This window comes from Clinocottus analis, unplaced genomic scaffold (genome assembly GCF_023055335.1).
Source record: "Clinocottus analis isolate CAN_PGR_092001 unplaced genomic scaffold, fCliAna1.0.p SCAF_2, whole genome shotgun sequence".
Lineage (NCBI taxonomy): Eukaryota > Metazoa > Chordata > Actinopteri > Perciformes > Cottidae > Clinocottus > Clinocottus analis.
In genome coordinates this window covers 11,783,744-11,809,824 of record NW_027175931.1, presented here as the reverse complement: position 1 = coordinate 11,809,824, position 26,081 = coordinate 11,783,744, and the positions used below count along the sequence as shown (strand labels likewise).

Sequence of the window (26,081 nt, the reverse complement as noted above, 5' to 3'; positions counted from 1 at the left end):
TTGAGACAGTAAATGAACAAACTCAGTTTGTGGTGAGTCCTTCAGGTGACACTAAGTATTATGAGGAATTTTTATTATGCTTCATAAAATCACTGTTGTTTTTGTTATTTCACCATGCAGGAATGTCCTTGTGGTGTACTCAATAATGAATACTGACGCTTGTAGTTTATGGCATTTCAGTCAATCTCACACTTCTATAATGATAGTGTGTGAGATTAAAAAAAAAATTCCTCAATAAAATCACCGTTTTTTTTTTTTTAATTCCAGAGGAGGATTTGTCATGTTTTGAAACAAAATGAGATGCCTGAGACCCAACTGTTCCCTACTGAATAATGTCAGAACAATGTAATTAATGTGACATAACCACTTTGAGGAATTTGACCTTATTGTCCAGTCTAAGTAAAAACACACAGCCAGCCGCTCGCACACCACTTCAGTCACAGAACAGGCGCGCTCCCGACCCCGGTGTTTCTGTTCCTTCGTCGGGGAGCAGTGCACGCTCCCGGCTCAGCAGTTTCCCAGTTCCGTCTCCTCCATTACTGGCGAGGCTCTGAATCAATAATTCAATAGTTTTGGCGTCTGAATCTTGCCCCAAACGGCGAGATACACAAACACTCCAGACTCTAGTGCAGACTCTGTGAGATCAGTATTAATTAATAGCTAAAGACATTGTGTTTTGTGTGGAAATATCGGAAGGGGGTAACGCGATCCGGATTCCTATAATTATAGGATCCCGTGTCAGGTGTTTATTAAATGTTCAATAAGAGGCGGTTAAGATGTCAGGAAATGAATCAGGCAAATTTGTAAGTCAAGTGAGGCAGGCGTTAGTAAATGATTTTCACGAAGGCCTTGCCTTTGTTTGACTTTGTGAGCTGCTTGTATATTTTTATGCATAATGCCAAACTTTAGGTCATGACACATAAACCGGCAACATGTTAATTCCGCAGGAGGCAGATTCAAGACTCATCTCAGGGATTCACAACTGGATTTACATCGAGATTGAGTACTCTTTATTATGGGATGAAAGAATAATAAAGTTATATATATATATATATATATATATATATATATATATATATATATATATATATATATATATATATATATATATATATATATATATATATATATATATATATATATGTGGGTGTGGGTGTGTGTGTGTGTGTGTGTGTATAAAATTGACATTTTAATGGATCTTTGTTTCGTATAATTAATAGTCTGTTGTGGCTAGTTTATCTAGGCTAATTACTGCAAGAATAGAATAAAATTGTATTAAAATATGCAATGTACATTTTAAGGGCTGCAAAACTTTATCTTTGAGCCATTAAACGCCCCCTCTCTTTTCATCCTTTATCTGCCAGTTTTTCTAGCTTGTACTGGAAATTGCCAGTCCTCCTCTCCAAACGCTCCATAACCAAAATATGAATAATGCATCGGTTTGGCATGGGAGCAGCAACAGACAGCCATGTCCTGACTAAACGGGCCTGTCACAACTGTGACGTTATCAAAAGACCTATAGCTACAGGCATGAATTATTAAAAATATATTGCCTTCAAAGGTTTAACGGAAGCAATAATAATAACAATACTAATAATTTGGCCAAAGACCAATTACGAATGTAAAAATAATGTCAACTCATTAAAGAAACTTTAGTTAATTTATTATAGGAACGAAAAACATTTTTGTTTCGGTGGATTCACGTTTCACATGTGATGGAAAAAGTAAAACAATTTCATGAGTATTCTCTTCTTTTTTTTAAGAAACCCGTGCCTCAGGTATAAGTTCACTTTCACTGTTATAAAAACATCAAAATTACATACAGAAAGCACATGATTTTTTAATACACGGAAATAAAGTAAAATACAAAATGAACAAATTCCTCACAAGGCATAACGCCACTAAATAATAAAAATAATGCATGTTTCTTGTGTATAAACATATTTTACACGTGCCCGTACCTGTTCGCATACAGTTCTCGTGTTACTGTCGTTTATTCCCGTGTTCACTCTGTTAAAGATGACATATTTACCAAGTGGACAGTATAGATCGGGTTATCCTGACCAAAAAGTTCAGCATATGACACATATATTATAATCTCACATTTCTGGCGCGTCGCCTATAATTTCACCTTTACCAGAGGAGGTCCAACCAAGGTCAAATACAGGCCAAACATTCAAGTGAGAGTTGCCCTTCCTCCGGGAGGAGGGAGGGGAGGGGAGGGGGGGGCGGGGTCGGGGGGGGGGATGAAGGGAGAAAGAAAAAAAAAGGGTGGAGAGATGGCTCACATCATCCGTGAAGGCGAACTCATGCAAACACTGCTTGGGCATTTTTGAATTTCGAACAAGCAACAGGAGAAGGGGAAACACTTCGAATATTGTCTCTTTTTTTCTTCTGTTTCGTCAAAGAATTCCCGCTCTGTCCTTGTACAGAGAAAGTGTTTCATAACGAGGCCAGCCTCTATATAGGTTCAAAATGAAACGATAACAATATGATATTAAATCAGAACAAATGCAGAATGGTTCGCCTTGTTTGACAAAGTATCGACCGTCCCAGCTGCATCGTCCTCCTCCTCGGGGTGTCCCGCCCTCCTCGGCCACGTGGCTGCAGAGCAGGACCCTGCGTAGCCTCGCCATCCGTCCCACTTTATTGGGCGTCCAAAAATCACATCTGTGTAGGCTATCACGTCACAGTCTCTCTTTTTTCTTCATTGTCTTTTCTTTGTCTCATAAATAACCTATATAATTATTTTTGTTTGAATAGTTATACTCGTCGTCCTTCATTTATAAAAGAAAACATAAATATCGTCCTTGGATAATTTCTTCTCACTTTGTTCTTTCTCCTCACTTTGAAAGTGTTCAAGTTCAGCGTGTCTCAGTCGCGCGGACGTGGCGGCTAGCGCGTGGGCGCCTCGTGTCCCCCAGTCCACCTGGCGTCACAGTCCCAGCGCGGCCGTGTGCTTTTTGGCCTTCAGTCTCAGGTCGGCGATGCTGGAGTTCTTGCTGGTGTTCTTGGCGGCGGCGGCGGCGGCCACGACGGAGGCGGCGGAGGCGGACTCGGCCGCGAGCGTCGCCAGGGGCAGTCCGAACGGCGGCGCGGGGAACATCATGTAGGGTGCGTGCGCAGCCAGGTGGGAGTGCAGGTGGTGCTGCGCGTGGGCCACGGCGCTGTCCAGCTGCAGTTGCGCCTGCACCTGAAAGGAGAAGGGCGGCACGTTGCAATGACTATCCTATAGGGACGGGACGCACGGGTGTGGAGGGGTGGGGAGGGGGTGGGGGGAGAGAAGGGGGGAGAACATGCGTTAACTTTGCATTGCTTTGTCGGAAAGGGTCATTTCACGATATGTCACGGTTGTACAAGTGGTTTAACTATAGCTGCACACTCTGAGGAGGCACACCAATGTGTGCCAGCATTCAGCTGGACTTTCGGGTTCAATCCCAGCGCTTTTCTTCTGACGTGTCATTGAGCAATATCCCTGGATGGCATACAGTCATATGGATATTATTGACTGCTGCGGCTCTTGTGAATCAAAGGTCAAATGTGAGTTTTCATTTGGACATCAATAGCATGAAATCCAATCTCAAGTCATTACCTTTGGGAATCTTGGGCTTTTGCGACAGGATACTAAACCCATAAAAAAACAGCGGTGCTCAAAGTGAGGACTGGACTTCACTAAAATGCAGTGCAGTATAAATTGTGCTCATATTTTTTTCTATTCTGAGACTCACCACAACCAGATGGACAGTTATCACAAAGAAACCAATCAAGTTTGGACATTAGGCCATATACTTTAGTGTGAGATATAGGAAAACATTGAGAAAGTCCTAGCTTCTGAAGTACTAATATGTTTGCCTGCTGCAGTGAAGCAGGCCTATAAATGAGCCATAAAACAATAGAGGGGATTTTCCCATTAGGTTGTACAGGCAGCACTGTGTTGGCTCAGTGCTTTTGCCGGTGTGGTAATAAGAGTTTAGTTACCCCCTACATTGGTACTGGAGTCTCTGCATAGCACTTGGGCAGAACCTGTGCCAAGACAGCAGTCCGGGGATTGGTCTGATTTTAAAACTAGACGCTTCAAAGTAACTTGCCTGTTGGAATGGCATCCGTAAAGCCCCCACGTTGACATATGGCGCAACACGACAAGCTTCAAACTGATTCGCTGCTCCAATCAGGACTCCTGCAAAAGCACAGATGATGAGGATGATAATAAAAAAAAACACACACACAAAGAAGTAAACTGTACTGAGTAACGAGCAGTGAGCTGATTGTCGGGTAAAACTTTAATAACGTCCAGGATCAACATGCAGGCACGAAAGGAATTACAGTGCTTTTGATGGCTTGATAAACTGGAAATGAAACCACGTCCCAAATAGTAACAGTGCGTAAAGATTAAAGATGCTGCACGCATTTGAGCGTGCTGTTGCCTTGTAATAGAATAGACCTAGAATATAATATAATAGAACTATAGTGTTTGTGTTATGTGGGAGCATGCAGGATAAAAGCTTACCTTTATGTAACTGGTTCTCCTGTTTTCTGCATTTGGCTCTTCTATTCTGGAACCAAACCTGCAGGGACAGAAATTAATTAGAGAGCTGCTGATTGGCAGCTGCTTGTGAGGCCATGTGTAATTCCTCTCAAAGTAACAACAACCGCAGAAAAACAATATCCCCACGGAGCACTAAAATATTAATGGCACTGCTTAACCCCAGATTTGAATTATTACATTTAGTCTATAACAAGGGAGAATAGGGGGTTGGGCAGAGAGGGAGCGCAAGAGAGGAGCGAAAAAATAGAAAGTAGTAAATCTACGAAAAGAGGGACATTAAAACCTTATTGGGAGAATAGAAACACGCTTGTTGGAAATGTGCAGGACCATTTGACTATAATAAATAACCTTGTCAGCGTTGGTTTCATCTTTCTATGGATTAGTGTCCCCGAAGAGTTGAATGGACTCTCGGATATCGAATAGCAGCAATGCTATTACGGTTTTGGACATCAGAGCAAGGCGATCTGAGAGCATCTCCCTCTTTCTCTTTATATCTCCCTCTCATTAAATGACCGCTGAAATTAATTACCCTTATCTGCAGAAAATCCATGTCAGTGAAACGCTTAAATGCCTCACAATTTTGTCTAATCACTGCCATAACACACACACACACACACACACACACACACACACACACACACACACACACACACACACACACACACACACACACACACACAAAACACTTCAAAGACTGCTCACTTTTCTTTTTCCTTCTGTTGAAATCGACAAGCGTCAATTTCAGAGAACCGCCTTGGAACACAGATTAAACGATTTATTTCTATGATAATCTGCTTTGAATCTCCCAGACAAAGCTCCGGCTAAATTAGCCCACAATACAACATGTCAATCTGCAATCTCCCTTACATTAGGTCCATATAAGCATGATTGAAATATCATATTGATTCGGCTGTCAACCTGCTTCATTTATTGACCACGTGTATGTCAATCGGAAGTCCTTTTGTGCTCGCTGCAGCTATAATTTATCGCGATGATAAAAGCAAATGCTCTGCCGTTATCGATTGAGGCAGATATGTTTTGAAAAAATAAATGTTTAGCCTGTGAAAGCAACTGGTAAAACGATATAATACTCCCACGGAGAGAAAGAGGGGGAGCGCTCATGCTCTTGATTTGGGTAGAAAATAATACATAATTTATGCAAATCCCCGAGCTGTGCTCCTTGTTGGGGATACAATACGCCTTATTGGTGAGATTCCAGTTCAGGCCGGGAGAGCCCTGCGAAAAGCTGGCTTTAACTTTTTTTCTGAGGGGTGGGGGGGGGGGGTGAAGGGTGAGTTTTGGATGGGGTTCTTTTTGGGGGGGGGGCTGGTTTTATGATTTATGTTTTTCTCTTAGACCGCCATATTCAATGTAGAGACACATGCTCAGTCCTCCCCTGAGCCGGAGCTGCGGGATAAAAGAGTCTGCAGCAAGATATTATGGAGTTCTGATGAATCAGATGAGAGCAGTTGTCTATATGTTCATTGTCCCCCTGCTCCCGTTACGCAGGGCATGCCCCCCCCCCCCCCTTACTAGGTTTCTGCGCAGATGGTCTGTCCCCATGAAAAACGACAGCATCTTTGGCAAACGGGGCCTTGGTAACATACACCCAGAAAACGGACGGCAAATATTTGTAGGCGTATTTGTTTCGGTGGATTAGGACATACAGATTAAAACGACTCTCGTGATCCAAACAAAGGCATGTTTGGGATAAATAACACAAATTAAATCATCAAAACAAGCTGAGGGACAAGTAATCTGATCCGAAAAGTATGACAAAATAACATTTTGATGGTGAACTCTAAATCTTTTTCAATTAATTAAAACCTAACAGCCATTGGGGGGGTTCCTCTGGTATGTTTTGTTGAATCCAGGCCTCTCTAAGTGTATGTATGTGCACGTTTAGGCTCCCTTCTACATTTAAACCTCCACAAAGCTAAATATGTGCGTTATATCCAGTTTATTATAACACAAATCAGTGAATATATTATTAAAATCCTTCCTGAAAAAAGACTGAACATGGGAAACACATGATTGCATTTGTAATTATTGTATTATTATTATTATTATTATTATTATTATTATTATTATTAGTCTGTGTGAGTCCTTCTATTATTTTTAGACCATACACGCACACACTCACAGTGATATCATTATTATTTTTTTCTCCTTCTTTCATAATTTACTAAACTGTAATGGCCTTGAAATAGTGTCCAACCATACCACATTGATGCTGCCTTCATATTAATTAAACACCTGAGAGTCCTTCCATCGGTCTCGCGCTCTTCCTACCTGCACTCGGGCCTCCGACAGTCCCAGTCTCTGGCTCAGCTCCTCCCGCATGAAGGCGTCCGGGTAGTGGGTCTCGTCGAAGAGCCGCTCCAGCTCGTTAAGCTGCTCTAACGTGAAGTTAGTCCGACTTCTCCTCTGTTTGATTTTAGTCTGCGCCTCGTCCTCTAAAGGCTTCGAGTCCTCTTTCCTCTCCTTCACGTCCGTGTGGCCTGTTTAGTTGTTTAGAGAGAGAGAGAGGGAGAGAGAGAGAGAGAGAGAGAGAGAGAGAGAGAGAGAGAGAGAGAGAGAGAGAGAGAGAGAGAGAGAGAGAGAGAGAGAGTGAGAGATCATGAGGCTGAACTGTGACCTCCAATCTGGGGTCATCGTTGGCCTTCATCGCCACATATTTATGAATTATTTTTTAATTTATCTTTACTCTGGAAACACGAGAGGAAAGCCAAATAGACAAATAAAATGAGCCAAAAATTAGCCAAATTAACGGTTGTGCAACTCTACAAGAGATTAAAGGCATAGCTGAAATAACGTGCACTACATACATGATTATCTTTACCAATTGAAATAAAAGCTCGATGATAAGGAAGAAAGAAAGACATGCCCTCCCAGCCCTCAAATATCACAGAGCTATCAGACCTCGGATGTTTTGTAGAGCTACATAAAGCTCTTTAATTATTAACTGCTTATAAATATGCAACGCTGTGCCCACTGTTGGATGTCTGATACATGCTTGTCGCAGTTCCGCTTTTAACCACGCTGCCCATGACGAACAGATGTCTTTTTTTTTTTTTTTTTTTTACAAGCCACCCAACTCTAAGATATCTTGTCCTGTGTGTTGTCATATTTTGTCCGGGTTTCATAAAACACATTAGCAGATGCTTCAGTTTCAATTTCAATTTAAAATGTAAACATATACATTATTTAAAAAACAGTTGGCACTGGTGGGTACGGAAGCATTAAATACAATAGCAATATTTTGTAATTAATTCCATCTTTACCGTTTAAATTATGATTTTATGCTGCGTGTCATCGTCGCATTTTTATGGCTGTTTATTCGTTCTGTAATTAGAGGAGTGAAGGGGGGGGGGGGGGGGGGGCACTGCATTATTGAGGACAACCACCATATCTATTTGATATTTATTTTATTTTTTTAAATATGAAATCATCAGGTTTTTATTAAAGCCAGTTGACCTGCTTTCATATCTGAAATAGACATCTATGTGCACTGAGTGACTCCAGAAATGACAGGACTTGATTGCCACTTTTCATGTGCAGTGATGTCTTTATGTCAGGTCTTTGATGAGCCTTCTTTTAGTTGAAACGTTAATATAAATCATATATTAGTCTCTTTGATGTAACTGGCAATCAATGCAATGGATTATTATAACGTACATTAGTGAAAGGCTTCAAATCAATTAAAGTATAGCGAGTTTTTTTTTTACTTAAGGCAAATCAAGGACCATAATGCCCTCATGATACTTTCAGAAAAGTGTGATATAAAAACAAAATGCATTAAAATGGATTTAAGCCCTTTTATATCATAATATATTGGTTATTATTTGCCACACGAAGGCCTTGTTGTTTATAGTTCTGGGGTAAACCTTCGAATAAATAAAAACTTTTTGAAACTGCACCACAACAAGACAATAATAAGCTGCGGTCATCTGATAAAGATAGGAGTTGTTATAAGCAATACAGGTTATAAGGTCTTTAAGGAGGGTGGTTTCGACGGTGAATATGGCAAAACAATAACGAAACATGAAGATACTTTCCGAAAGCACCGGTGCACAAGATCTCGATCATCCTCCAACTTACATCGCCTATTGGGATCAAATCTGCGGTAGCTTGGCTTGGATTATAAACTAAAACGAAGATGTTTTAACCGCATTTCGCAAGTAAAAAGACGTGGTTATCACCATGTATTTGTACGATTTGCCAAATGCTGGTCCAGTCCTCTCTCCCTGTCGGTAACGAAAGCAGCATACACACAGCAGCGCACAACATTGCGGTCCTACCGTCTATGAGTTTGGGGCTCCCGGCATCCCTGATTCTCTCCGGGCCGAGCATGTCAGTTTCCCTGCCCGGCGAGAGCGCACCGTTCCGGGGGACGGCTGCAGCCTCTTCCGGCTCCCGGGCTCCGCGGTTAAAGACTCCCTGCTTCCCGCTCGCGTCGACCCGGTCTCCAACACCTCCCTGTAGGTTATCACTTCCTTCTTCTCCTTCACTTTCTGATCGAAAGACTTAGACACGAAAAGCGGTGAGCTCTTCATCACTACCTTCTCTCCTCTTAAAAAAAAAAAAATCACCACACACACTCACTCACTCACTCTCTCACTCACACTCGCTCTCCCTCTCTCTCTCTCTTTGCTCCACGACAGCTTAAGACATCAATAGTGTGGCTCGTTTTAAAGTCGGACCCCTTGAAAACGATAGCCCGCGAAAGGATGCTGCCAAACTCTGAAAGAAAATGTAAAAAATATAAAGAATATATCTTCTCAGCCAATTCCTCCCTCCTTTGGTAGCGGAGTTGGGAACCTGCTGGTGATCCTCTATTGAAGTCACAGTATTTATACTTTGCGGCGCCTTGCCCCCTTGATCCGTGCAAATTACCTCCCCTCAGGATGCCGGGATGAGCCCCCCTTCCCCTTCACTGATATGGGAGAGAGAGGAGTTTAAAAAAACACATTAGCAGCACCGTTACTATTGGCCATTAATCCGAGATTGACAAGAAGGACTAATTAATTTAATTAAGCGCTCATTCGCTGCTATTGTCCTGAGTTAGTTTTTAAACACCCGTGAGATGGTCATGGATCTCTCCTCTCTCTCTCTCTCTCTCTCTCCTCTCTCTCTCTCTCTCTCTCTCTCTCTCTCTCTCTCTCTCTCTCTCTCTCTCTCTCTCTCTCTCTCTCTCTCTCTGCAGGGGTGTGGCTTAGAAATCTGAAATGACAAGAGAGAGGGAAGCACATGGGTGAGGAGTCCTTCCTCAGTATATCTCTGTGATCTGGGGGGGAAATAAGTCACAACGATGACACGGAGAGGAAAGGAGTAAACAAAAAAGAAAGAAAAAAGTGGACCAGCTGGGATGCCAAGAGGAGCAGCAACGACTTAATACATGGAGCTTTTAAAGGAACCTTAAGTGATCATATGACTAAAAAAAAACCCGTCGTATACAGTTGGCTTCAGGCCTGATGGGTTTTGATGTGTTTATATGTCCTTTTCATTTGAAAAAAAAATCGCTGCAAAAATGAATTAATATAGAGATAAAGTTTAAAATAATGGGGAAAAATGTGTTGATATATTATAAATTAAGTGTAGTAGTTTGAAGACTAATTTGATATTCTAACAATAATGATAAACGACATTATAACCATAAACACATTATTATTATTATTATTATTATTATTATTATTATTATTATTATTATTATTATTATTATTATTATTATTATTATTATTATATACATACTGCCGAGCATGTGCAATAACATTACTAAGGTTATTATGATTATGAGTATTAATCATAATCATAATAATATTAACCTGAATAATGTTACTGCACATGCTCGACAGTATATTATAAGTCTGCCATGAAAGTTTGGGACCCTATGAGACAAATAATTTAATGTTTCACACTATTTGCAGCGTTGCTTTGTGTTTAATCAGCAATTATGTATTTTAAATTGTCGTCATTAGTGAGACTATATCGCTTAATATTCATTCTCAGTGGACTTTTTAACCCATTAGGATGTTTAATAGCAGCTAAACGTTTAATTATAGTGCCTCTCGCGATACGTTGCCACTGGGCTTACTAATTAACGTTTTCAACTCGCCTTTTTCCGCTGAAATGATTGTCTATATTTGCAAAAATAAATAAACAATGGTTGACTTGCGGTGAAAGTAACGCCGCGGAGAGAGCAATTAAGTCAGAAGAGGAGAAAACATAGATGCAGACAAAATACAGCGGGATCGTGTAAGCGTCGGGGGGAATTTGTTGCATACACGTGTTTATTGATGATCTATATACAGTTCCATTTCTACACTAAAGCGCCAACAATTTCCCTAATTAAATATTAACGATGTTTCAGCTCAAACCTCAGGCATTAATTACTATTATTCCTGCTGCATATAAAAGCAGGGTGGTTTCCTAATCGCCCTGATAAGCAGCAACTTGTATATTTGCAGTGGAAACCCTATTAACTTGTTTCTTCCATATGAATATTATTGATTCATTCCCTCATTCATGCTGCCAGTAAAACAGTAGTCGTTTCACCTTCAGTCCCGATATGTATTTCTTTTTATTATTTGAGTTTAATTAAGTAATTCATTGTTATACTGTGCTGTGAATTGACTGGATGCTCACTCTGTCCTTCCAGCTCTGTGTGGATGAATTGCAGTAAAACCTTATTATTCTGAGAGGATGACCTCATGCAAATGTTCATTAACAGACCTTTTGCTTGTGTTGTAATTTATGGTGGGCGTGTCGAATCAAAAATTAATATAAGTAACCCAAACTGTTGATATACACAAACACACACACTATAGTTATTTTCATTTGGGCTATTTTCAATTGACTCAAACAAAAAAATGGCAGACACAATTTAACGAATACATCCAGAAGAGCTGCAACAATTAACCTCATCTGAATTGTGCCATGCAGTGTCAAAAGTGGCCTTGCTGGAATAAGCCAATATCCCAAAATGTTCAAATAGCCTACATCAGTCATGCAATAATGGAAATACAGTCTACTTTTTGCCTCACTAAATCAGCAGGCACCCTTAACATCTCGCCAAAAATATATATGTTAATGGACTTATATTAATATTAATCTTAAGTGCATTGGGGTATAGGCTACTTATCTTATCTTATAAAGCTGATTTGAGGCTGAAATTAAAATTTTGAGAAAATAAACCAGCACGTAATTCAAACCCACGAAGATCTCAGATGACAGCGGAGCCGACTCGCGATCTGTTGCTCTGGGCTTGATTAATTTTTCTGCACTCGATCGATGTTTTCCGGCTCGGCGAGTCGGGGCTCCTGAGCGGTGCATGGCAGAGTTGTGGAGCTGCACAACGATTCAAAAGGTGAGGAGCGGGATTTTCATTTCAAGGCAACTTGTTGTTTGCGTCGCTCCGTTGTTGCCCTTCACGTGACATTAACTGAATGCAGTGCATCGCTCCTGTGACGCGGCCTGGGGGGTTCAGTCACAACAAGAGCTAGCATACAGCCAGACGTTAGAGGAGGTAGCACAGCTAGCCTTCTAGTTAGCCTCCATAGAAAACTGACATTTAAATCTACCTTTTATCATATTTGCGGTTGTGAACGGTGCTGTTAGAGCTGTAACGGTGACCTATGTTACATAACTGTTACCTTCCTCTGTAGCTGATGAGCTCAGCTAACGTTACATGTTGTAACAGTTAGCTACACATCCACATCTATTAAGTTAGTATACCCATGGTTAAAGAAGCTACGCTAATACAACATTTGGTTCACAAGATGTGAAGAAAAAATATCGTACTGGCATTGTTGAATGTTAGTGTGCCCACATCAATTCTGTGGGTTTAGTCTTGAATCAAATTGTTGCTGAAAGATGTCAGAGAGCTCACCAGTAAGTAACACTACTTTGTGTGTACTGTACGTGTACTCTCTCTTTCTCTCTCTCTCTGTGTGTGTGTGTGTGTGTGTGTGTGTGTGTGTGTGTCTCTCTCTCTCTCTCTCTCTCTCTCTCTCTCTCTCTCTCTCTCTCTGTCTCTCTCTCTCTGTCTCTCTCTCTCTCTCTCTCTCTCTCTCTCTCTCTCTCTCTCTCTCTCTCTCTCTCTGTGTCTCGCCAGCTGAAAGTCAGCCAGCATGGGTCGCCGTTCATCTGATAGTGAGGATGACAGTCGGAGCAGGAGGAAAAAGAAGCAGCGTCGCCGGTCATCCTCCTCTTCCTCTTCTTCGTCTTCATCCTCCAACAGCAAGGTGGCCAGCAGCCGGAGTCGAAGGCCTGGTCGCCGGAGCCGTTCTTGCTCCAGAGATAAGGACAAAGACAGGAGGTGAGAGTGCATAACAAGGGGACAAGGACTGGCAGGTGACTGCCTGCTGAAGGGTCCTTGTACAAGACGGATCGTTATCTTCAGGGCTGCTTTGGTGGTGATCCCAGCAGCCAACCCCCTGACTTGGATGTTCCTGTGTGTTTGCACATGCTAAATGTATGAACCCTGTGTAAAGACTAACCTTCATTCTTTGTAGCCACAGTCCGTACAAGTGGTGAAACTTGAGCAGTTGTATTTCTATTAAAGCAAAAAAACTCAGTTCTAGTTGAGTTCTTAGCATTTTATCAATTTCAAAGCGCATTATCAGTCTAGATCACGTATTTAACTAATGGTCCAGTTTGAGGAAATGTCCTCATGCAAAGGTCCGGTACATTACAAAAATGTCCAACTTGCACTATGATTTAGTTCCATGTGTATTATAATAGCCAGCAGTTTTTTCAACATCTGTGTGAAGTCAAGAACTGACTGTCAAATCAAATAAAGAAAAAAAGGACATTACTGAAAGCTTTTGAAAAAAAATCTTAAAATAAAGTACTCATTTTACAAAAATAAATAAATAGTCTTTGCCCTGTAGCTTTAAATACAGTTAATGCAGGTGTCTATTGATATCAACTAAAAAAGCCACAACATTATATTATTCTCTTATAAAATGTGTGTCAGGGACTGTATCTGTTATTAAACCACTTGTTTCAGCTCTATAGTCTCTGTTGACATTGCTGTTGGACAGTGAATGAATGTGTCATATCGGCTCTTAGATTATTGTGTTGTGCTTTGACTACAGCAAAGTTTCACATTCAGCTTTTAATAATCGTCTGAACACATGAGACCTACAAGTTTTGAACTGCCTTAAAGAAAAATAATTGAACATAGAAGACTCTGGTTAAAGACTCTTGTCTCGCTGTCCACCTTCCTCTTTTAGAGAACGCCATGTGAAGTAACTTCTCTCACTCGCAGACTTTACAGACTGTTCCGCCTCTCGTCAGTGATGGACCCCTGTACTCTTTATAAAAAATGCCAGATAAGAACTTTGCTAAGACGACCAAGATATAAAAGTAACAATCAAATATTGAGCCTAGACTGGGGATAGATGTCTGTTTTTAAATGGCTAATTTTGTGTCCAGTCTCAAATATAAACAATCTGAGTTTCTACTCATGTTTCCAAAATGGCACGCTTTGTTATCAAGCAGACTCTGAGGAAGGAAGAGGGAGGTCCAGGAGTAATCAGACATCTTTACAAGTGGCTAGTGGCTAGTGGCTGGACCTGGCTGCCTCATCCATCCATCCACAGCTGCCACTGGCTGTGTGGCTGCTCAGACAAGGCCAGTTGATGGTAATTATTTATGAGGCTTGGTCAAGGTCCATTACTGCTGATTGGAAGTCATTGCCTGTCTGTATGAGATGGGGCTGGAATGGCAAACCCTGGGACCACAGTTCCTCATCTATTAGCCATACATTTTGATCAATTAACCAAGACAGTGTGTGTGTGCTTACAATAAAACCAGTTCCTCAAATAGGCTTGTATGAAAGACAGCACACATTCAATGACATTTTTAACCTGCATACATACAGTGTAGAGAGACCTAACATGTGGTCAAACCGCAGAGGGCTTATGCTCCAGGTTGGTGACATCATGACCACATAATTAATATGTGCGCATGAAGAAAGTAAGTGTGTCCATGGGTTCGTGTGTGAGATATAAAGCATGATCAAGACAAAGCAAAAAAAAAAGTGTGTTTAAGTGAGCAAGAGACATTAAATTCAACGATACGAGGTAGGTCCTGTCTTCACGTGAAAGGATTCTGTGTCAACCAGCGCTTCCTACTCCCATTGTTTGAGCCATTATGTTTTTATTACGTTACATTTGCACGGGCTTCTGAGAATATATGTGAGCTCACGCCGCCTTCCAAAAACCCTCAGCTCACTACTGTGTGTTTCTTCTGTGTAGTGTGTGAAGCGGTTGTACGCGGGCTGTGGAAGTTATTTCATAAGGCCCTGCTCATGGGATCCAGCCTTTGGAATACTAATGGATCTTTCCTGTGCTGCTCTAAGTGGTACAACTCTGGTTTGATAGTTCAGCTTCTCTGTTATTTGAATTGCTTTGCTTTTACCTCTCTTCTCCTCTATCTTACAGAGCTCCCATTGCACAGTCTATGTGTTTTTTGTGTGTGCTGAAAGATTTGGGTATATTTGGCTTTGGTGAAATAAAAGAGATTTTAAATAATTAATATTACTCAAACTGTTTGCACAAAGAAGAGGGGGGTTTCTACATTTACATTCACCCCCATAAATGCCTCCTGCTACATGATATCAATAGGCAAGCGGTGTGAGTGGTGTTTGGAAAATAGACGCTACACAAACTGCTGTAGCCACATTAAAGAGCAAGAGAGCACCAAAGGGCCCCTGTGGAGGAACTGCAGGGCAGCCTGCATGACTCTGCTGCTCTCGGCTGTAACCGAGCGTGTTCACTAATGCAAAGTAGCCGCCAGACTCAGCGCTGCTCGTAGCAGGTGAGGTTGTCTGGGACACTAGGACATATTTGCTCTTGAAATGAACAGCAAAACAAATTATGAATACAACATTCACGTATTTAGGAGAGGGAATAATTTCAGACGATGGTGAAGGAAGACAGACAATACAAAAGGTTTTTGCCTTTGCTGGGTGGAGCCTAAGGGGGAAGTGAGGAGGCAGCTGATACTAGAAGTGTTTGATTTTGGTTCTGTAGGTTTGTTTAGTCCACCTGTGGAAAACTACAAGATAAAGCTCGTAAGATTGCTCATAACAAATGTATGTTCTCAGCAAATTTTGGGAAGCAGATCTTTTTCATGAACCACACTGAACATTCAAGACAAATTCAAACAAATCACTATCTGGTTTGCTAAAATCCTAATGATTAATAGTCCACAAGCTTGCTCTCTGATTTATGATTTGTTTAAAGGGTCCTGCCAATAATAGAATTGAATGTGTATGTTTTTGCTCGGTGTGCTCCAGGAGACGGAGACGTTCCAGCAGCAGTTCGTCCCACAGTTCGTCCCGCAAGAGGAGGAGTCGCAGCACAGAGAGAGACAAGGGAAGGAGCCACCGCTCACACAGGTCACGCAGCCGAGACAAGAGGTAACATCATCAACACACACACACACACACACACACACACACACACACACACACACACACACACACACACACACACACACACAGCGAAAGAAAATACAAAAAAGACACATCTATATTATTTCAACGACTAAAACTAAACAAAATACAACATACAAATATGCTTAAATACAATATGTTTAATCTTCACTGAAGCAAAGTATATGTTACTTGGATAGAAAGAGCGATGAGCATTATTTATGACAGAAAAAATGAATAGAAAATAACAAAATAAAATGGTCTTGAAGCACTTTAGGTGGTTGGTTTCCAAATCAGTATATGAAATGCCTTTGCAGATGTTTCCTATTAAAAAAAAAAAAGAGAAGAAAAGGATTTTTGCAAGTTTACTTCTTCCTATTTGTATCTCATGTCATCAGATAGATCCACATGGAAACTTGCGCCTTAGGTCTGAAAGAGTGTGTTGCGTGTGCATTGTACTCGTGTCTCAGCTTGTCCTGACTGTCTGTCTACTTTGAGTAATAATGAAACACTCATGGAAACAGCAGGTCAAATTGCAACACCAGTTCAATCCTTCGCAAATCTCTTCTGGCAGCAGCTCTTTTCACTCATGAATGCAATTAAAACACCATTACCCATATATACCCTGTTAAATTCTGATTATTGTTGGTGTATTTTTTACCAAGTGACTAACTTATTCATGCGAGGCTAATGTGTACACACCTGCACCACACTTCTTGCGCACACACACAGTCATAGTGAGTGGTGTATCCCTTTCAGAAACATAAAGGCAACGTCTCTGTGTGTGGCGCTCCATGTCATTAGCATAGCTAATCTGGTGCTAATGAACCAGTAAACTGTGCTGTTTTTAAATCCTACACACACACACACACACACACAGACATACACGCATAAAAACATGCACAGACGCACAATTGAAGAAAGGTTGTCATAATATATGCGCGAGCAAGGCCCTTTGTTTACTTGTGTATGGCTGTCGGGGAGAGCAGAGATCATTTTAATCACAAAGGAAAAAAGAGTTGTAATATCTTCATTACAGCGGTGTCAGGATAAATGGATGATCCAACAGAGCTGTTTTGACATAAGAGTGGTTGATGGTGCCATAAAAACAGACAACACATGCACTCTCCAACCTAATGGTCACAGAACATTTTGTGGCATCACAACAAGCAGCACATTTACGTGTTGCACCGTGACCTGAAACCATTTATGGACTTTGTCCAAACAGTTTGCACACATTTTCTCCCTTTTTTCAGTTGCAATCACTCACAGCGGCACTGGTGATTAAAACATCAGTCGAAAATGGCATTACTGGTGTGGTGTGAGATGAAGGGTGGAGGGGATTTGGGAGATTTAGAACTACAGTCGATGACATCGGTGTTTACAAATTCTGTACTGTGATTAGGAGGGTTGCGTTGTGTAATCGGCTTAGCGGTGAGCGAGGAGCAGGTGGGTTGGGCTGGTGTTGGTGGGAGTGCGTCGGGTGGGGTGTTAGGAGGTGGAGGCGGGGTTGGAGGCGGTGTTGGAGGTGGGGATGTGCAAAACGTTGGCATTGATGATGAATTTATGCGTTTATGTGATGGCAGCTGCAATTTGTGTCTGCAAAACTTTGTTGACGGCTTGCGCTTGTGTGCCCCTTTTGTTGTCTAATATAACAAAAAGGGACGAGAGCTGACATGATTAGTTGGCTATTTTGTTTGTCAATCAGCAAAAAAAATGGTTCCGATAATCAATTCATGGTTTTAGTCTCTTTTTTTTCAGATGACTGTTTTTTGTAGTTCCCGCTCCTTAAATGTGAGCATTTGCTTCTCTTCTTTGTGTTGTTTGAGAATAAACTAATGATCATTTGCAATAATAAGATAGTTGAAGAGCCAGCTTTTAGGTTCTGGTGATGGCATCGTTTCACAAGTGTCTGCCATTTTATAGAACAAATGAATACTCTGTGTATCAAGAAAATAACCGTAAGCTTAATCGATAATTACGATTGTTGTTAGTCGATGCCCTAAATGGGAATAATAAAGACCATGTGAATATTCAGTATTTCAAGTATTTTCTGCAGTACCACAATCAACTGTAATATTATCGTCCGGTACTGTACAGTTTAGTTGGGATACTGCACATTCTGCAGCCACTGTGTCGATGAAAGCAGGTTGGTGTGCGCAGGTGCCCTGACTGCCATTAGTCAGTGGTATGTGTGTGTGTGTCGGAATGAGGCTGGCTGATGGATCAGAGGAGCATTAAGTGGACAGACCTCATGATTGATACGCAGATAGGATATGAGGTGCTGCCTGCTACCCCCACCCCTGCCACGCCAACATGGCACCACCTTCAGAATATGAACGAGAGAGGCGAGAAGAGGCCGAGTGCGCCGACTGGAGAGACAAGAAGTTAGAGGAGAATGGAAAAGTGTAAGGGAGAATAGGTTGAGTTAGTGCTGTAGAGGGAGAGAGCGGAGAGATCCAGAATGGGGAAAATGAAGAGGAGAGACAAAAGCGAGCACCGGTAGAGAGAACAGATAGGCTCAAAAGAGGGATATTATTCAGAAGAAATGAGAATAATAACGTCGACTTCAGAATATTTCAGGGGAGAAGATTAGGACCATAGTGGGGCAGTCGTGGGTTGAAGGGAGGGGGGTATTATTACCTTCTTTTCAATCTCTCATGTATAAATAAAGAATAAAGAGATACATGAAATAAGAAAAATGCTCTATCATGTGTTTACCATCTATCGTTGCTTCCTCCTTCTCTCCTCTCGTTCTCGTTTTTTTTCCTGTCTTCAATCAGAGAAGGGCCAGGTCCCCCAGAGGCAGTCAATCTTGCCCTGAAATGTAAAACAGACAAGAGGAGCAGATTACCTATTTGCCATTAATGTTTATTCTCTTTGATGTGAGCAGGCATATTGTGTGTGTGTGTGTGTGTGTGTGTGTGTGTGTGTGTGTGTGTGTGTGTGAGTACGCACCAGCATGTGTGAGGTTGATTGAGTGTATGCATGTATGTGCAGATTTGCGTGTATGCATGTTGCGGAGGTGGGGGGTGTCACGGCCTGGTCCACTGGGGGAGAGCAGAGTGGAGCATGGCAGCAGCAGCGAACAGTGATCTGATGTGTACCCGGTCCAACAAAGACAACGCAGCCTCTCATCACAGCCGGATCACAGGCACGTCTTTAGGTGAGCTCAGCGGAGCTCAGCGGAGTGAAGCAAAGCTGCGCTTTTATGAGCTTCCACAGCAGGGGTTAAATGTGTGTGGCTCAGTCAGTCATTCTGTCAGTCCTTCATTGACTTAACGGTTCGCTTTAGCGGCACCGTTAGAAGACATGGAGGAATGGCAGGTGCGACAAATCTACCACTCGACCCATCAAAGAGAAGCCGAGCGTGTCGTTCACAGAAGGATATTCTCACACGCGCGTGTGCATGCACTCGCATCGGTGAGATCATACACTGCTGGGCACACACAGGAATGCTTACATTTTCCTCATTAATATTTCAGGTGTTTGTTGAGTTAGCAGGGCAGAGTGCTAGCGTCAGGGTCTAGCCCCGCTAACATTGGAGCGGCTTCATTACTGGGCTGCTGTCATGGCTGTAAGGAGAGTGAGACCTCTAAATATGTCTCTCCCCTAAAAGGAGATGGATATCAAGCGAGGTTAGCAGTCCAGAATCAGGATTTTTTCAGCAACCCTGGAGCCACAAAGGTCGGTTAGAACTGGTGCTTAGTTAAAGCAAGTGAAAAGTACGTGGGGAGGGAAATGAGTTGGGCCTCAACAGACAGTCACGGGCCGCATCTTAACGGTTAAAAAAATGTGGCTCTCTATGACTAATTGAAGTCCAAGCGGAAATTGTGACAAAAATGTTTTTGATGTAAAAAGCAAAAGTTATCAATAATTATTGATGCCTTTAAACCTTCTGAAAACACACATTTCTTTTAGCTAACTGTTTTAAACAAGACGGCACTGCAGTGTTTCAGTACAATACAGACGTTCACAAATATGTGTATTTCTAAATTAATTAAAAAAAAACATAAAAAAGAAGTTGTGAATATGCCCCAAGATTTACTTGCTAGAGAGGAATCGGCATCAAATCTGGTGTCCTGCACTAAGGCTGACATGACACATTGATGTAATGATAATAATAACTATGATACACTTTAGTTATCCCCTTAGGTGCATTCTGGTGTCTTTCTTCTTGCGAGGTCAGAGGTCAGGGTTGACTAAAGACCATCACCCAGGGCTAGTCGCTATCATTGCCTCGGTCCTCTGGTTATGAGACAGTGAACCTCTGGCCACCCTGTCATGTCTTGCTGCTGCTTGAATGAGGTAATCTAGACGTTTTTGCTCAATAGCTCTGCTTTCTGCACAGGAGATCACAGAAGTACTGCAGTTGTGTGTGTGTGTAAGTGTGTTTGTGTGTGTGTGTGTGTGTGTGTGTGTGTTTGCGCGTGCGTGTGCATGTCCAGGTCCAGGGTTGAGCGATGGCCGAGTATTTATTTCACACAGCAATTTTCCCCAGTATGAGATGAGGTGTCGTACATCTGCTGGATAGATTTTTCTGCGTAGCACCAACGAGGAGCGTGTGCAAGGTCATCCAGGCAGCTTGGGAACAGGGAGGGTTAAGGTGAGGAGCTGGAGAGAGAAGGAGAAGGGTCTCTGAGGGGGAGTAAAGCAAAAGGTAGGGCAGTTAAGTGCAGAGGTGGGGTGAGGAAAATCAGGGACTTTATTTTGGGTGAGCCTCCCATCTTTTCATTGCATCTGAATCAGCAATTCCCCAGTCAGGTGACAGGGTGGAAATTGCTCTGCACATTAGTGTCCAACATATATTTATTCACACAGTTTGGACTGCGTGTGATGTAGCAGGTGGTTTTGGGTGTAGCTGGTTTTAAAAGGGAATCGGCCCAGAGTGTGTTTTGAGGACATGACAAGTAAAATCTTGTTTCCCCAACAAACCGCTTAGGTTTTTTCCATTATGAAAGAACCATAAGGCACGGATGATGGTGCTGATGGATAGAAAATAAAACGAGGAAGACTGCAAACAAACGTCCAGTTGCAGTATCTCACTTACTGTTGTCACTGTTTTATAGTGATCTCCGGTTAGTCTGGAGAATACACACCATGCTGGAATTTTTGAGCCGGCTCCTGGCTGTTTTTCATCCATCTGTCTGTTATCCCGTGGACTCTCAACATCTTTTCTTGTCCCCCTCCTGCAGGATGACATTCAGCCCTTTCTTCCTTCCTCCCCTATTACCGGACTTGCAAAGTGTTGATTTAAACTGAAAGATGACCTGGTTTAGTTTGGCTGCGTCTTCTCTACTCCATAAAAATCAACATGCTTCCAGTTGTGAGATCTGAACGTGTTTGTTGTTGTGTATCTCCTCTCTCTCTGTCTCTCTGTCTTACTCTCTTTCCCTGTGTTGTCTTTTTTATTTATTTGCTGTAAAGGCCAGTCAAGCGCTTCTCGCCTTTGTTGTCAGAAACCTTTATTTACCAAAGGGAGGAATAAGTGACTGACACAGACAGCCTCTTTCATCCGCGCCTCGCCGCAAGCAGTGTTCCCCCTCTAACGCCAGAGGAAACTCCCCTCCCTCACCCCTCACTTCTGCCAAGCCAGCCTCCCCCCACCCTCACCCCCACCCCACTCCTCCATCCTGCAGGCTCACAACACACTAGCCCACTCCCCTGGGTAGCAACCTAGCTGGAGAGTCTGCGTTGTGTAGCACGCACACAAAACTCAACTCACAGGAGGCATCACACCAGTCCTCTCGCAGAGATGATCAAATAAGGCAGTTAGGACAATGGTCCAAAACAAAGACTGTAGTTCAACATCAAAAAGTCCTCCCGCCATCTGTTTAACAAACTGGAAGTATAGACACGTTGATCCTGTTATGATATTGCCTTGACTGGAAAGGTAGTCGTTTTATACTCCGTTACATTTACATTCTATGATGGAGTAATCTTTTGGGCATCAGTGTGTCAGAAATGACTCAAGCACACTGATTTGTGTTTAAATCAGAAAATGATTTAAAAAATGAAAAAAGGACATTCACACAAGGTCATCGTTCTCATTAATGTGCTTGGAAAGACATTTTTTAATATCGGAAAAACAACTCATTGCCATACATGTTGAATGATAAATCCAATCAGCTTTTTCTGCAGACATCATATAGGCCTCTGAATCGGCATATTTTCTTACCTGTTAAATTGGTCGGTTGCTAAATCTCCTGTATACTGTCGCTGCAGAGAAGCTGAAAGGTAACTTTTCTATTCTGGCTTGATGTCTTTATTTTCTTATTTTTCTTTATGTTCAAGTGTAGAGGTGGGAAGATCAAACCTGTTTTATCTTAGAAGGTAGTTGAATTGTGATGTTAAATAAGCAAATAGAAATTAATCTGTTTTGTTTTTGTTTGTTTTTACTATTAGGAATATGGTTCATCAGATGGCCCCTTGTAGTGATATACAGGTGCTAATACTTTGCTAATTTCTTTTTTATCGCGACAACGAGCATATTTGAAGATGCATGATTCAATGTTTCCAAATTAAGTCCTAAATAAATTGTTATTACAGTTTAAATTCTTCACAATTTATATTTTGGAATTCAGGGTTGACTAAAAAAAGTTAGTTTGAAGTTTACAGCTCTAATCACTGAGACAGCTGGGTGACTTCCCTTTTTAAAAGCTGTTTGATTGTGAACACATCTTTATGATTAATATTGGTATCATAGAGAGCAGACTAGTCACTTTATATGTGTGTATGAAAGACAAAAATGTTCTTTAGTTTGATGACTGAACCCAGTAGAAGTATGACACTCCCTCTGTTATTTCTTTGGTAGAGACACACTTGCAATATTTTGCAAATAAAATCTCTACAATGCCAAAGACTAATACATGCAACCAGCCTTCATTGTTTTCACTTCATGACAGTGAAAAGCCCCGTCCGTCTGGCCAGACCAAGAGAAAGACGGAGACAGAAACGCTTTTAGCTCTGGCATAGGAAAATGAGCACCAAATGTATCTCTCTCTCTTTCCTTCCTGCCTTCTCTCTGTCTCTCTCTCCTATTTAAGCTTCTTGAAGTTCTTCCAAATTGGGTTTTAAATGCCAATTAGGAGGTTGAATGTAGTAAAATAAAAGCAAATGCAGGCAGGATGGCCTCACCTTCTGGCTGGTTAGGCTTCAGAGAGAGCCGAGCCGGACCTTTGGCTCCCAGCGAGGCTTTGAGAGAAATATCCTGCCTAATGAACACATTAATTAGAACCATAACTATTTATAAGATGATAATTAGAAACGAAGGGAGGTAAACTGGGCTTTTCCTGCAATTAATGGAGGATTAATTACGGGAGCTAATGAAGTGGATTTTTGAAACGCGTGGAGGTGAAGTACAGAGATGTGCAGCCTGCTTTGTGATCACTGGCATAATTATTTTCTCCAGCACCAAAGCGTTTGAGGCCCCGGTCCTCGCCGGCTCAGGCCGGCTAATAAGCATCATTGCATCGTTATATATGCACTTAAAAAGACTTGCCACTGAAATGACTGTCTAATTATTTCTAATTGGCAGGCCCTGTGTGTTGTCATTGAGCTGTTTGGAGCCATAGCGGAGCCCTGGGTCTAATAACACTCTGGGCGGAGAAGGAGGGGGGAGAGAGAGAGAGAGAGAGGGAGAGAGACAGAGAGAAAAAAAATTATACATAGACACAGAGAGAGAGAAAGAGAGAGAGAGCATAGAGAGGAGGGGGGCTCTACCAGTTGCCTGCTGCTCATAGCTGGACCTGCACATTGCCCCCCTGTGCCACTCGCCCAGCAGGACAGCGGGTCCTAGAATGACGCCCGGTGCGCTCAGAGGTCACCTTGCCAAGTAGCCGATTAGCAAAGTTTTATTTTATCTGTGCTTATTTTTCCCCTTTTAATTAAGTGCTTTTGCTCTTAATTTATGCACAGATAAACGCCACCGTCTGTCCACAGTTCTTCTTTTCACTCTTAAACATGCTACACACACACACACACACACACACACACACACACACACACGGATGGAGGGAGGTGTGTTTATGTGCTGTGTGATTCTGTGGCCAGGTTTTGAGCCAGTCCGTAGAGACACATGCTAAGAAAGCATGCATGGACAAACCTCAGTCAGGCGTGTTTACCTTGTACTCTGCTTACGCTCTGGCTCAAACCATATGGACACCATCGTTCTCTGGGAGGCAGAGGAAGCATGTGTGCACTTATATAGTTGGTTGTCTTTACAAAATGCTTGCATATTCAGACGAGGGCGTAGAGTGTTGACTTTTTAGCACACAGTTATAAATGGGTTTGTTAGTGAAAATGAACATCTTTACAATCATACAAGCATTTTCATTATTTGAGGCATTGATCTCCGTTTAGGCCGCGGTCGAATTCACATGTAAGATCTTTCATTTTCGAGAGTGTATGTTTTACGAAAGTGTTTGAATCATGGCCTAGGATTATGTGAGTGAGCACCACACTTAACTCGTCCTAAGCAGAGCCATGTGCGTTGTCCTGCCAAAAAACACTTCTTCATTCCTCTTCTCCCTCCTGGACAACTTGGGAGCAAATTGCCAGCTAATGGAACCACTGCCTGCACTTGTCAGTTCACTTTGGACAAGCAAAGGAACTGCACAAACACACACACTGACGCACACACACAAGCATGTGGTTTCACTCACACATTTAGTAATTTATTTGTGGAAAAAGAAGAGAAAAATGAGAGAATGGCAGAGAAATGAAACAAGGATCATGTGCGCCTTGACTGAAACCTTGACAATCTTTTTGAAAGTAATGAAACACTTTCTCAGCATGCGCATGAGTTTTTCTATTTGAAATTTGTCTTCCTTTTTTGTTCTGTCTATCCATTCGGGTTTTGGCAGAGTCGAGGACATGAGGATGAAGTGGAGATAGATGGATCGCCCAAAGGATACGTGGCCAACTGTCGTATGATTGGCTGAACAAAGAGCAGACTTCTGTGACTGGTTGAACAGAGAACCCGACGTCGCAATTTTGGCTTGAAATCAAAGCGGGAAAGATGTAATTATTTTAAATGCAGTCAACAATTTTATTGCAGTGGAAGTTTGCCAGATTTTTCTGTAAACTCTGTTGGATATTGACACTCACAAAAAGTGTGATAACAAAGCATGCACCCTGTCTCTAATGTGCTACTGCACATGTGTAATGAATAACATCCATGCCATCACTGTAACATGCATGGCATCGTTTGCATCCAGCTTACAGTAGCACATTGCAAGTCAAATCATCAGCAGTAACTTGCTTTAGAGGGAAGAGAAAATATTTTATAATTTTTCCTTTAAAGCTGTCTGAAGCTTCCAGCGTATCATGTTCCCATAACATGCAACCTTTCAATGCAGCGTTCTTCTGCGACATTTTTCAAAGAGGGTTGGCCAGGAAAGCCCTATATGTCCGAGTTTATTGTTTACAAAATGGTCAGTGTCAAAGTGGTGTTCTGCTTCGCGTATTAACCACCAACTGTGATTGGTAAAAGAAGGTAAAATCTGCCCCTCCGTGGACTACTCCTAACTCTGCACGGGACACGTAGGCCACGAGAAGCGACCGATGCAGAAGAGGGAACGTGTTTCTCTTTCTATTCATTTCTGGATCTCTCTTTCCACTTTCAGCTCTCTCTCTCTCTCTCACACTCCTTGTTCAATCTTGACAGCAGTTGTTGAAGAAAAAAAAATATTTTTTGAGAAACTTCTTTATGAGACAAGCCTCTGTTCTTTCAGAAGACAACTTTATGTTATTTCACTGAAGAGGGGAAACTAATAGTTTTTTACAGGGCGCTATACCAGTTGTGTCTTGGGTGTTTAATTAAGTGTAGTTTCCCTTTAGTAGTGGAATGTGTGTCTGCTTTTTGTCGGCCCATTCCTCGGTGCCTTTTACAGTCCACCCACATGGTTTGTCTCAGCGTTTATGATTTTTCTTATACTGGAGTTGTGAGGTTCCTAAATCACTTAAGCACACGGGGCCGAGCAGTCCACATTTAAACAATAAAAGGCTGTTATGCTAAGGGCCCTCAGATCTCCTACCACTTCATAAATACATGCGAATAAAAGGCAGAAAAATACATCTTCCCTGACCAGA

The 26,081-nt window shown here is 41.9% G+C and overlaps 2 protein-coding genes across 3 annotated transcripts in view; one reads left to right on the top strand and one right to left on the bottom strand.

The window, feature by feature from the left end:
- Positions 1–1,678: 1,678 nt before the first annotated feature.
- On the bottom strand, positions 1,679–9,553 carry shox2 (shox homeobox 2). The gene is given in 6 exon segments (XM_068585053.1): positions 1,679–3,229; positions 4,089–4,177; positions 4,508–4,565; positions 6,839–7,047; positions 8,848–8,958; positions 8,961–9,553. Coding segments are annotated over 6 exon segments (903 nt in total). The 5' UTR covers positions 9,103–9,553; the 3' UTR covers positions 1,679–2,935.
- A 2,255-nt stretch (positions 9,554–11,808) lies between these two features.
- Positions 11,809–26,081, top strand: part of rsrc1 (arginine/serine-rich coiled-coil 1) — a 107,660-nt gene continuing 93,387 nt past the window's right edge. Inside the window, exons 1-3 of one of the 2 annotated variants that reach the window (XM_068585361.1) lie at positions 11,809–11,912; positions 12,660–12,863; positions 15,852–15,974. In XM_068585361.1, the coding sequence (XP_068441462.1) occupies positions 12,676–12,863; positions 15,852–15,974 (311 nt within the window). In that variant the 5' untranslated portion in view covers positions 11,809–11,912; positions 12,660–12,675. Of the gene's footprint in view, positions 11,913–12,130; positions 12,271–12,659; positions 12,864–15,851; positions 15,975–26,081 lie in introns of those variants that run through there. The other variant, XM_068585362.1, reaches the window with a different exon arrangement.